Raw genomic sequence first — 13,745 nt, 5'->3', positions numbered from 1 at the left:
GAAGTTACCTGCCTGCAAAGGTGCTGCGGACAGGGAGAGCTGGGTATAAACACTTAAGTTTTGTTCTGCCTTCCCCATTCATCAAGTTGTCTATTTCCTAAGTTATTTATCAGTGCTTATATTCTAATAAAGACTCTTTTCCTTTCAAAGCCTTCCAGACTGTTTAGAAAGCGCTCTACAGAACGCGTTCCAGGTAAATCCATCTCAAAGCTCTGGCTTACTTGAGGTCATATCACGTAAACAATATACTCTTATTTTTGAAATCACTATGCAGGAATTAAATATATGGACTTTTAAAAGCATAAACAATTGTCTTATTTTAACTCATGCCATCAGTAAAACGCTTAATAACACAACAGTTACATCCTTTGAAGATTTTATATACAAAGCTGCCGGGGGGGGGTGGGGTGGTGGTGTCTTTCAGCACTATTCCTCCAAATATCTCCACGTTTGCAACCTTCAGCTTACTACCTAGCTGTCTTTGCAGATCAGCTGCAAATTAACCTATGAGAACTACAGGAACTTCTCTCATTTCTACCTATACCTCAGGATTGCAAGAGAGAAAGATAAATAGATTTTTTTAACGTGTCACATCAGGCCTAGCGCTGCCAATCACACTGTTAAAAAAAATAAAAAAGGTTAAAAGAAATTAAGAATGTCTATTATAATTCTATTCACCATACCAGAACAATTTTTATCCTACAGAAATCATTTAAAATTGTTCTTTTAATAGGACAAATCATTTAATTAAAGAAAGGTATCATATATTTGTCAGATAATTTAAATATGGTGATAAAGTCCTTAGATGTGTATAAACAAATTAATTACTGCCTTCATTTAATTATAAAAAAGTTCTAACCACTGCAATATCTATTAAGAATTTTCAGTAATTATGGCTGTAGTAATTATCTTAAATAGTAATCACATAACCTATTAATGAGATTGACAAAAGATAATAATATACGCTCAATATACTTCCCACACAAAGAGGCCAAGGCTTCTGAGCAGGACAAGCAGTGATTACTGTCAGAGCTTCGATAACATACTCTAATTAGCATATATTCAGCAGTTTATATTATTCAACTATTCTTAGATAAAAGCTTTATATTGGTACACAAAAAAAAGTGTATTACACATACTAACCATACTGTCATTTGACTCTGATTCAGCTAGATAAATTAACAAACTATAGAAGGCTAATATGAAGATATAACTTACAGCTGAAGGGTCGTTATGCAGGCTGCTCTTCAAGTATTGCATGCAACACAATAAGGAGTTCCTGCATATGCTATAAAGTTATAAAATGTGTTCCTAGCAGAAACTTTGCTTAGAGAGAAGCCTGTAGACTACTTTGCAGCTATGGCTCATACTAATGCATACGTTTTGTTCATTTTTTTTAATGAAGTTTATTTTTGAAGTATCATTTCATAGAATAGCGTTTCAACTTGTCTTTAAAATTGGCATTAACTACCAGAATCCTAAAAAGTACAAACAGATACTCTATCAATCAGTTATGTAAGTCAAACACATTTCTGAAAATGTAATGCACTGATCTTGTAATCACAGAGGGCTGAGCAGTACCGGTAAAAGCCTTTTAATTTACATTAGTAAAGACATTTCTATCCATATTTGATTGGAGCACTGTTGGCAATATTCAGAACTAAATACAGTAAATAAATTCAGTACCACACATCTGAAGAATTTCAAATTCTTTCCTCCCTCTTTTCCCAAAACCTGAGTAATATTTTTAAAAAATGCTTTGCAGTAGCTTTAAAAACAGGTTAAATTATTACATACTAATATCTAATAAACAAGAGAGATAACATTAATAAAGCATGGAGTTTACATTTGTACTATTAAAATATAAGTAACTAATACTAATAACAAATTAAAGAACTAAGAAGAATGACAGACTGTAAGTTACGGAAATGAAAGTACCATTACACCTATATTCTTTTGGATTCTATGAGTACATCTGAACTGCCTGGGAACTCTTCGCAGCTTCCACAGCGGGAAGGCGCCCCAGCCAAGGTGCGCGCTGCCTTCCCACTCCCAGCCCTCCTGACTTCCACTGGAAGATAACTGACATGCGTAGGCACAGAAAGAGGCTTCAAGTGCTCCGGCAGATCCCTTGGGCTGGATAATTAAAGCACCTGCCATGAGACACACCATGAAATATACCCACCCAGAACTCGAATCAAAAAAAAAAAAGATGACTAATTGGGCATCAAACATACTGGCACATGTCCGTAACAGATTTGAGGACTGACACTTTCTGAAAATATATATCATAAGTTATTGATTGCTTGAAAACATGAGTTATTAACCATTCCCCTAAAAATAATTTACTACATTTTCTATGTATTGAGATCTTCATCACTCTGATTACCATAATTTAGTACTATAATTTAGTGGGTTTTTCTTCCTATTATATTTAACATACTTTTTTAATAAGGCAAGCTGGCCCGGGAACAAATATTTTGATTACTTAAACAATAGTGTTATATAAATATCAAAGATATATAGTTTGTTTATAATCTGTTATCTCGCATTAGTAGGATAACAAAAATACAAGTTTACATCTACTTAAAAATTAAGAAAATGCCATTTGATAGATAGGGGGAAAAAAAAAAATATATATATATATATATACACATATATATAAAAAATCTGAAAATGACCATCACTTTTGCATCCAGATCCCATTTGCTTACTGATTTGATATATCAAATGCTAACTCACCCTTGCTTCATTCTGCTGAAGCTTTTCTTCCATACTTAAAGCTGTTGGAGAATCCAGGAGCGCAATCTAAAATTGTAAAAGTCAACATTAGTATGCCATAAAAATAAATCCTGTTGGAATCAAACGATAGAAATGTAACTGTTCAACATTTTTTGATAATTTACTAAAAAATATTTTAAACTTCAATATATGACATATAACCTTGAATCACAGTAAACACTCATAGTAATCAAAATCTTGTCAAAGCAGGTATTTTGAATACAAATCAGCAGTTTGGGGGGTATTTTCATTCCTCATGTACATACATCGACACACACTGAAACCAGAAAAATTTGTAACAGTAATTTTCTGATACAGTTATCTTTATATTTCTGTTAAACATGAAAAATGAGTATGTACCAGATATGTCTTGTATAGTTAACTATTTTGCTATAAAAATATATATGTATACGGTTTATCTTTAAAAAATAAAATAACTGGCTGTAGAAGAGGAAAAGTACTCTATAACAGAAAAATACACTTAAGCAATACTCATTGTTATATAACTTTCTATACTATATTTTGGTAAATAATATTTTCAGTGATCTGTGGAAGCATTTGCAATATGAAATTCTGGAAATATAAAGGGAGCCCACAGAAGAAATTACACAGGGATTTATATTCTATTGTGTATATCTAACACCACCTGCTGTTTAACCAATCATCACAAATTCAATTAACTTAAGCTAGTCCTCTGTTGTCTCCTACACAGCCATCCATCACATCCTACAACCAAATCAAATTTATATTGTGATATCTGCTGTTTTGCAGTTTGGAACTGGGTCAAAACATTATAACTTAGAACCTTTTGAAGATCTATCTACTTTGTCAACTCTAAATCAAACCATATTTCAAAAACAACAACCCAGGGTAGAAAAATAAGTTTTCCCTTCTCAAAGAATATGAAAAAAACACAGGAGTGTAATAGAAAACTCTTTATGGGGTCGAACTACTCTAATTGTCTGCAAGACAGCAGAACTCTCTGCTTCAATCATCTGCAGGCCTATTACTGCTTCATACTGTGGTCCCATCCCCTTTTTCACCAAATGTTTCACGGCACGAAATCTAGCTAAAGTACTAGTAGTCTATAACACTATCTATGCTGAGCTGACATTTTACATTGCACAGCCTATCTAAAATAAAATTAGATATTTCTAGAAATAAATCTATATTTTACAAGGGTATCATCAGATATTTACTTGAGCATCAGAAATGACAGTTAACGAAGTCAGTGCCCCCCCTTGGTGCTTCTTCACCTTCCCTCAGCCGAGAGATTAATCTATGAGTGTTTCCAGTCTGATCCAGTACAAAGTATACACGTGTTCTTACACCAGCACTGAAAGTACTTTTACATATATGCTTAGCATGTTACCCGTCTTCTAACATACTCTGCAGCCAAACTCAAATAAAACATGACATTCAAACCTGTCCCTATTCCTACAGTTTTGTATTTGCACATCTCAAGTACTTTAAAAGTTCTGCTACTTTAAGATATCAACCGGAGGATCTCTTCAGTTCTTCAGGCTAGATACAGCAAATAGGTTACTACTCAGTCTCCTGACAGTGTGGTGAGTACCTATTCCACAGCATACTGCAATCAAGGTCTGACTATATTAAGACAAAGCTAAAAAGCTTTGGGTGGGTAATTTTTCCCCCGTTACGTTAAAATAGGTAATCTACTGGCCATATGAAAGCTGATTCAATCAGGAAAATAATATTCATTCATAGCCTGATACAGCTTGTTTACTCAAATCAATATAATGAAAGATAATTATCTCATTACATTCTAGAAATAGATGTTATAACTCAAGGAAAATTATACATAAATTTCAAGCAAAACTAACCTGATTCCCTTGAGCAAGCAAGGCTTTTAATCGGGCTATTTCAGCTCTCAGCTCACGGATCAGTTTGACGTTAGGATCCTCATTAATAGTAGGCTTGTTGATGATGTTTTTGGCTCTATTTGCATAGCGAAGTGTACTTAAAGTTTCTCCGTAATTGACATCAGCAGGTGATATAGCTAAGGAGATTGAAATCAGAAACAGTTTATCCAGCACCGCATGTCTCACTTAGTAAAGCTAGTTTATATCTTAAAAGTCAGATAAACTTAAAGTGGATTAAAAGACAGAAATATGATTAAGCGCTACGGCGATGATTTGGTCCAATTCTTCACCTTGCTCCACTGCTTCTACGTCTCTATAACCTTGTTTAAGTAAACAAAGTTACGCCACCGTGTATTAGAATAATCAGATCTATTAATCAAGAGTTGTAAAGAAATCTTGGTGTCAATCTATTTAACATTTACATCTCTCTAGTAAGCATAAACATTTCTTTTTTTTTTTTTTGCAAATTTTTAAAAGAACAGTGGGAAAAACTATGAGTACTTCGTAAGTATCAATGCAATTATCAGATAGAAAAGTCATTTTAGGTAAAAACACAATACATTCAATCTTCAGTTTTGAAGGAAAATTAAGCAACACTTAAGCAAAAAGCAGACATGAAAACCAAAACAAGACAAGAGTTTCTGTCACTCACCTACAAATCTATAGTCATTTTGCTGAGTCGTAGGTAATCTGGCAGCAGGCAGAACCACTACTGACTAAGCTACTTGAAATACTTTGTTCACCTACCTGATGCAATAACAGAAAACAATACTATTTTTGCAGGTAACTTCATCATGAAAAACAGTGATGTTTTAATGAAAGTGCTAACCTTATACTTCACATAGTTTTCCTAATAACATACAAAATGTTCCAAATTAAAAAGATAAATAGATCAGCAAAGCCCCAAAAGCACAGAAGAGATCCAGTTCTGAAATGATGCAAGACCAGAAGCCTAATTAACCAAACTGAAAAAGAGACCAGAAGAGCCAGGTAATAGAAACACTTCAGAAATCTGTCTTTCTTCATTCACTCAACAGCAACAAATGCCCTTTTTGTGGAAGAGACTTCCAGATTGAGGGAAGATGCACCTGGCAACAGACTGTATTTCCCTTATCTAATACCACTCCCCTCCATATTTTAATTGCTGCACTACTCCATTATCCTCTTTCTAGAAAGAGGATACAATATTTTATATAAACACGATGAATCAGAATTGAATGTATTTTTATAAGAGCACTTCCTAGATTTTTATGTGATCTTCCTCCTTTTTTAAAAATGTTTAGCTACAGAAAAGGCAGGCCAAACACATCTGGACCATTTATCAGACTCTGTGAGGCAATTCAGCCTCGTTATCACTGAGTTAAGGTTGGAGGAAAGATCAACCATCCAGGGCTCTGCCTAGCAGAAGCACTGTTAGCAGAAAAGGAAGTAGCTGAAAAAGTAGCTGTGCACTGTAAAGCTCACCATGTTTCTAAAACTCTTTCCCTTCTCCCCCCACGCCACAAAACATCAAGTTACTCAACTGTGTAACTGAAAGAAAGCATCAAGACGACAGATGTCAGTGCAGTGTTACTTAAGCAGTCAGAAGAGCAAAGCAGAATCCAGTCCCTGATCCTCTTTCGATACTACTATGATCAGACTGAGGAAAGAAAGTGGCAGAGATTCCAGACATATCCCCAAAATCATGGAACAAAGAAAATGCTGTCTGGAGGATTTGACTACAGCAAAATAACTCTCATTAAAGAGCCAGAATTTGATCCACCGTATTTTATTCCCTCAGCTCTACTCGCGCATCCATTTCCAAGAGAAGATTCCATGCCTTGGGTTGCATTTCAGTTGAACAGAAAACTGAGGAAAAAACCTCAGAGTTGCTCCTCACACCTTACACCTCAGACATCCAAAATCCTCCCTTCTCTGAAAGGGCCTCATGGCTTTTTTTTTTTTTTTCTTTTTTGGCAAATGGAATCCCCATTCCAATTTGTGGAAAAATCTGCAATATTTATGCCATAGGTAGGCTTTTAATCCAAGTGACCTTTACTGAGCTTTTGGACGGCTCAAAAGCAAGCTGTAAGAAAAGTCTGTAAGAAGACTGATCATAAATAATTCAACTCAGACACAAAGTTAAAGTGCTGTCCGTATCCAAAAAGTAGGCTACATGAACATGACATAATCTTATCCACTGCACATCAAAAAAGACCAGGTTGTTTCTGCTACTAACGCTACAAAGACAACAGTTTTGGAAAAGCAAAGTGATTCACACATCAATGCACAAAGCTGTTTTTTTTTTTTTTTTAACCTGTAAAAGCAAAGAAGTACAAGACTTCCTCTAGGTCCCAGATCTGAGTGTTTATGGCCAGTAACTGAGCTGTCTGGAATGCAAATGGACTACAAAGTAATAGCTCCTGCTTATCCTTAAGTGGTCAGATTACCTAATCATTACACTGTGCATGTGTCAGAAAGATGGACACAGCAGCGAGTTAGATGTCAGAGCAGATGCAAGCAATTAGGCATATACAATTGGGTGACCCTTACTTATGCAAGCAAATGCCTAATGACTGTGCATACACAATCTGGATGCCTTGTTACGTTTGTGACCAGTCAGACACCCAGCAGTGATACATGCAGACAAACAGATGATCTGCATATGAAAATGAAACTCTTGCATTCTGGGGACAAACGCAGTTGATCATGACATTACTGAACAAACTACATCAGTGCTAAACACACAGCGAGAAGAGGTGTAATTTCACTGCTGTCTGGTTCTGTTCATTTTTAAAGGACAATGTTTGTACGAGATGTTATCTAGAGCACAGGTAAAGGAAGAGGATTACTAGAAAGCTCAGAAAGAAATAAATCGCTGAAAGCTGTAAACAATGCTCTGCCCTAAGGAAGCATCTGGATTCTAAACATTTACAGCTAATCCTATTAAGCATGAACTGTTCAGGATGCAAAAAGTAATTTAAAAACACTTACTGGCAATCATTATAGTTTTTGAATTTCCTCCTAGGCTATCTTTTAACAGCCAAGTCAACACAGAGTCTCTGTAAGGCACAAATACTTGCTTCTTCTTTGCAAGAGGATTTGTTGCGTCCTGAGATAAATCAGCTGGAGGAGGAAGAAAATATCAGTTATGCATTTTCATTCATTTTCAAAAACACTACATGCTAGGCCACTATTTGTTGCAATGCAAACTGTAAATGAACACAAATGTACACAATGATTAAAAAAAACAACACACACACACACACGAAACAGTAATGTACAAAAACCAAGACACTTACCTAAGGCAGAAATGACATTACCCAGAGTAACTAGCGACTTGTTAATATTCCCCCCTTCCTTCAATCTAACCCCTGTGGCACCGGTGGCATCTGCTCTCTCACTTCCAGCAAGATCTACCAAATGAATCTTGCTAACAGTCTCACAAGGCATTTCAGAATCAAATTTAGCCTATGGCAAAAATAAAAAGAAAAATGCATTAAGCTACCAAATTCTAAAATCTTACTGAATCCCATTTAATTGTCTTTTCCATATCACGATTGAATTTAACTTGCTTCCAACAGCAGAGGTTTAGAAGATAGGTAGATGTGAGGTGCCACAGAAAAGCATTTGATCACAAACTGCTGCATAACTCCTACTCAAGTAGTTACTTTTTAAAACTGTAATTTCTTGCAACTTTCAAGCAACTTATGTACTTGCATTAACAACTGTGAACCGATATTTACATGATGCACCATGCTTATTGCTACATATGCAGCTTATTGCTGCATTCATATTATTAAGCTTTCAACTAATATACAGCACACTGCTAAAGATATACACACAGCTACACTCAATTTCTCCCCTCTAACTTCAATCAAGTAGCAATTGCAATTTTATTCTATGGTTTTAACTGTGACTTCCTCCCCCTTTCTATCTTTGTACAATGACTCAAACTATAACTGTTTCTAACTTCCTCCTACTTTTACAGCACAACAGTAGAGCTGCTTGCCTCTCATTCTCATCCAATAGCTTTACACCAAGTAATTCACTGTGATTAGTGCATGGCATTTTGTATGTGTTTAGTTTTTGGGGGAGAGATGCAAAGTTCTGTGAGAAGAGCAAACCATCCCTATGCTACCTTTTCTTCTTCTAGCAAGTTATCTTTGGACTGTCTAAAAGGAACCCAAACAATTGCAAACAGCTGGAGGCATTAGGAAAAAAAGCTCACTACACATAACCAAAAAATTCCTGCGCTCTGAAATAATGCATTAAATCTCTCCAATATTCCATCAGAGAATCAAGGAATATGAAGAGGATTCCAATGATAAAAGAGGAAGAGTCAGAAAGAAAAAAAATAGAAAATATTTCTACTTTCTACTTCTGGGCCATGAAGACAGGGTTTCTTGCAAACCTTGGATAACACCATGGCGCGAAAGGTAGCCTGTGCTGTGCTCTTGTCCAAGTCACATAAAACATACTTTCCTCACCGTCTCGTGTTGTAACAACGTCTACAGCAATGCCATAAAACATGCTTTAACTGCTCAGTCAGTACTGGTTAGCCTCAACTTCCAACAATCATCCTCCCAAATTCTATGTCAATTAATTGCCATTCTAAGTAATCTTATTACACTGTAAATTATAAAGATTTTAATCAACGACAAACATAGTTCCAACTTTCAGAGTGTTTCACACTTAACTTTCCCTATCACAAGACAGCCACATAAAGTCACTATTGATACTTGCTGATTTGACAACTGTATGTTTTAGTTATTACATGAGTTATCGAATGCAAATATGTATTACAATAGGTTTTTTCTTTTTTTACCTGAGTGAAGTTGATTGTGAAAATGGCATGAGACCTGCTGCTGACATCATTCATTCCGGTTGCAGCTGTAGTTCGATTTATATTTCCTGCATCCATAAGTTCCTCTACATCAGTATAATTTTGCACTAAATGTTTAGACAAATCTAAAGAAAATCAAGAAGTGTTACAGTATGCTCATAGGTGTACTTGATTTTCTTTAAAAAAAAGATTCAAATTACCCTCTTTACTGCCAAGTATTGCTGCCATTACGGTGTTTATTGCCATGCTTCTTTATCACTTTACAGAAAAGGAATGAAGCTTTGCATGAACTGCAAACTTGTAAGTTTACAGTAAGTTAAGAAAAAAAAAAAAACATTTTAACTGAAGTATATAATGCAATACCATATGCGTAATCTCTCAAGAGAAAATAATCATCCCTGGCAGAGGATGGATTAAGACTATTAGATACTAATAGGTTCTTTCCAACTCAAACATTAAAGATTTATAAGTTATATTCAACCAATACTTAAAACTAACTGCAAAAAAGCCCATAAAAAAAGCCTTACCAAAGAAAAACAACGTATTCATCACCACTTACATTTTAAAAGATAAAAAAGCACTATACAATTAAACACTTCTAAATATATAAAGGTAAGAAAACTTCCAGTCCAAAACACTGCAAGTGCCTTACCCTCAACATAGGGCCCCTCTTTTGGATGTTCTCGTATTCGTAAATTATTAGTTTTTGATGACTTCCGCCTGAGAAGATCTCTCACGCGTTCGTTATAAATTTCCAGATAACTGAAAGACAAAGATTAGAAAAATGCTGACTGATACAAGATTTTTTCAAAAAGCAAAGTTATGCTGTGATTGCGTTTGGAAGCAAGATGCCTGCAGAAGCAAATGCGTCCAAAGTTGACCTAAGACAGTAATGTCTTCAGCAAGGCCAAAAAAGTAAGAAGCAAGTAGAAGGGAAGCAGACATCAGCAAGATTAGAGCTTCTAATGTCAGTCTTAAATAAAGGGTAAAAATAAGAAAGATGCTTTCTAATGGCAAAAGCATTGTCACTACCATTAACATAAAACAAAACACACAGAAGTGTACTGAAGAAGTGAGAAGTATTGCACATTTCGACTACATCCGGCAAAAAAAAAATCAATTAGAGGACTGAGGCCAAGCATGGAAAGTTATCTGAAAAACAAATACCTTTCTCAGAATTAGCAAGTGAAACAGGGTGGTTTTAATTGAAATAGGTTTGATAATCAGCAAACGATATAACATGCCAAGACCTACCTGACCTCTGTTCGAAAGGATGCTTCATTGCGCTTTGTTTTTTCACTTATTTTGCTGAATAATCCTTCACAAATTCGAGGTATTAAACCAGCATCACCCTGCAACAACAGCAATTCTTACTTGCAAGGCTATATATGCATGCATACATGCAATAGGTTTTGGTAAATAGTAATTTTGAATATTATTTGAAAGTTCCAAGACCCAGAAACAGTGGGAAACAAACCTGAAAACCTACAAACACTCTCTTGCACTATTTCATTGCAGTCACCTTGCCACTTTAGTCGTGGTATGTGTTGGAATTTATATACTAGCTGCAATTCTTTGCTATTGGGCTGTATTTCACCTCTCTCACTTGGTCCAAGTAACCCCAACTGCTTAAGACAGAAACTTGGTCTCCAGAGCAACACAGGAACTGCCTTATCCCAATACTTCTTTTCTCATCGCACCATCTATCTCATTTCACTATGGACTTTGCAATACCTGCAATGAATGGAGCAAGAGCCATATACATTCATCCATAAGCCATCCTCACTCAAGTCCCTAATCCCTAGGTCACAGCCCATTCTCTCCCTCAAAAGATGCAGCAGGTCCTCTGGATAAATTAGCATGCAATACAGACAGTAAAACTATATCACGTTTATCTCACAATGCAGCCAAATTAAATCTGACATTTAATTTTGGAATGCTTGACTCTGCAATTAGAGAGTTTTTATGTAAAAGAAGTAAACTGGAAAAACATACTCCTTCACACAGATTCCTATGGACACCTGTGTGGTTTACTGGAAGGGCTGGAACTATCCACTAAAGGGTCCGTGCCACTCCAGCTAACATAAGAGCCAATAGCAGAAGGATTTCATCCTCTAGGTTAAGCCTGCTCTTGAGCATTGAGCCTTGTCCCACCGAGGCCGCTGGTCCACCACTGTTGCCAGACACGGGTCTCACTGAGAATCTCAGCAATGTTGGTTGCTGTCTCTCAGAGACTCAGTGTGGAGCTCTCCTCCTCCCTCGGCTCCCAGGAGACCCCCTTCCAGCCGAGCAGTAAGCTGCCCTTCTCAGCTGAAGCAAGGGTTTGCTCCTAGGAGCAGAGGGGAGGAGGAGAACCCCATCGGCTCTGGTCTTAGCTGACAAGCAGCTACTTGCTCTCTGTTGGCACATTTCTGCGGCGTGCCAAATCTGATTAGATAGACAACTAACTGCCTGCTGAGTACACCTCCTCCCCACCGCTTCGGTAAGGCAGCAGCTAACACTCCTTCAGAGATGATCAAGTGAACGTGGCTTCCAGGAACACAGGGAAAGGAGATATACATACAGATGAGCTTTGGGATCAGAGCTGCGAAATTAGAAGTAGCTTACAAAACAGTCTGTCAGCTACAATTTGCCTCTAGTTCAAAAAAGCGTAACAGATTTGATGCGATGGACTAATTCTAATTCTATGCACTGCTGAAGGCAAGGGATATTCTAGCTTGGAGTTAGGGTTCCTGCAATTAAGCAGGAGGCAAATTAGGACAAACCAGGCTGAACATCCAACCTGAACATAGCCCATGCAGACCATTCACCCACACGAGGTGCTTGGGGGGACCCTACAGATATTTGACAGCCAGAAAACACAAAGGCAGTGGACTCCTGCATGCCAGGTTCTGGCAGGAAGAGTGCTGCACAGGCAAAGACTTTTTTCTGCTGGGATTCCCTCAAAAAAATCTGACCCTTTTTGCCCACACTCACTCCAGTCTGTTCCTGCACTCGTCTGATTTTCCTCATTCCTCTCCTTCCACAGCATTCTGGCCACTAGCAATCTTCTTCCAGCTGCCACCTCACAGCTCCTCATCCTCCTTCCTTTGCTCAGGTTTAACCATGTTAGGTTAAACAAAAAAAAAACGAAATACTGTCTTGGACCTCAACACAGTTTTTGAGGAACTTACATCTACAGAAAAGCCCACTAAACTTTCAGGTTTCAGTGTTGGATTTTTTTTTTTTTTTAACATAGGCACAGAAAAAAGTAAGACTCTTCTTTAATTTCATGCTTGGAAACACCTGAACAGTTTTAATTAAAGCTCAAGGAAAAAACATGAAAGACACCCATTACATAAAGTGTTAGGCAAATGATTAGTGTTTGACATAATTTAGCAACTGCAAAGAAAGTCTCAAAATAAGGAATATTAGCTATGATTGAGTAACTTCAACTACAGTAATAGAGTGATGAGAAAGGAAGAACGTATAGTTCTCAGTATAATTTATCAGTAAAATGCACATCTTATTAACTATAACCAGAAATTAAATTTGAACATTTCTCCCTTTTCACCACCTACAGTTCCATGGCAGTTTCAACCAGGTCTATGGCATTTCCCAGGTCTTTTTCATGGGTTTCCAGTCATGAAAGTCCATAGGAACAGAACAAGTAGTATATTCCAGAGCTTAATTTTCTTATTAAAAGCCTGTTTTCTTTTCTTGATATCTAACCAGAAACCTCTTTACTGCATTTTAAGAGCTAGTGCTTCTTGTTCATTTCCCTTGGACAAATTACTCCCTTTTTTTCTGCAGCAGTGTTGCACATCTTGGAAGGCTCTTAAGACTCTCTTGTTCCTCCTCAGTCTTCCTTTCTTAGGGTAGTTGACTCAGACATTCCTGATAAATTATGTTTTTTATAGATCTCCGACCATCTCAGTATCTCTGCTCAAGACTCATTCTACTTGTTCCACATATTCCTTGAAATGGTTGCTGCACACAGTATTATAGCAAAAATCTTCCAGAGCCAAGAACATCAGATATTTAAAGCAAAAGGAGAGCAGAATTTATGCTCCTTAAGGAGAAGGAGGAAAAAAAGACAATGTATTTCCAATTCAAGTTTTCTTATGGCACCGTAGTCTTTCTGACAGCGCCATCATTTAACTTAGTAGCTGAGTATATTTTACACACCCTACATACCAAGTCAAATTAAAGTATTTCTGTATCATGGCAAGAAGATCAGACCTTTATTATTGAACAGTGTCAAACAAACTTCACCA

General features: G+C 36.7%; 1 protein-coding gene across 11 annotated transcripts in view; it reads right to left on the bottom strand.

The window, feature by feature from the left end:
* KIF16B (kinesin family member 16B) overlaps positions 1 to 13,745 on the bottom strand; it is a 146,982-nt gene that overhangs the window by 108,059 nt on the left and 25,178 nt on the right. For all 11 annotated transcript variants that reach the window (XR_011140542.1, XR_011140541.1, XM_068940410.1 and 8 more), the window contains 7 exons: positions 10,744 to 10,841; positions 10,142 to 10,251; positions 9,472 to 9,614; positions 7,946 to 8,114; positions 7,638 to 7,769; positions 4,626 to 4,801; positions 2,743 to 2,808 (listed from right to left, as the gene is read on the bottom strand). Coding sequence is in view for 9 of the 11 variants with exons in the window: in XM_068940410.1 (XP_068796511.1) it covers positions 2,743 to 2,808; positions 4,626 to 4,801; positions 7,638 to 7,769; positions 7,946 to 8,114; positions 9,472 to 9,614; positions 10,142 to 10,251; positions 10,744 to 10,841 (894 nt within the window). In the remaining 2 variants the exon portion in view is untranslated. The remainder of the gene's footprint in view (positions 1 to 2,742; positions 2,809 to 4,625; positions 4,802 to 7,637; positions 7,770 to 7,945; positions 8,115 to 9,471; positions 9,615 to 10,141; positions 10,252 to 10,743; positions 10,842 to 13,745) is intronic.

This window comes from Struthio camelus, chromosome 3 (assembly GCF_040807025.1).
Source record: "Struthio camelus isolate bStrCam1 chromosome 3, bStrCam1.hap1, whole genome shotgun sequence".
NCBI classification, from domain to species: domain Eukaryota; kingdom Metazoa; phylum Chordata; class Aves; order Struthioniformes; family Struthionidae; genus Struthio; species Struthio camelus.
The sequence above is the reverse complement of the archived record's forward strand: the minus strand, read 5'-3'. Positions and strand labels throughout refer to the sequence as shown.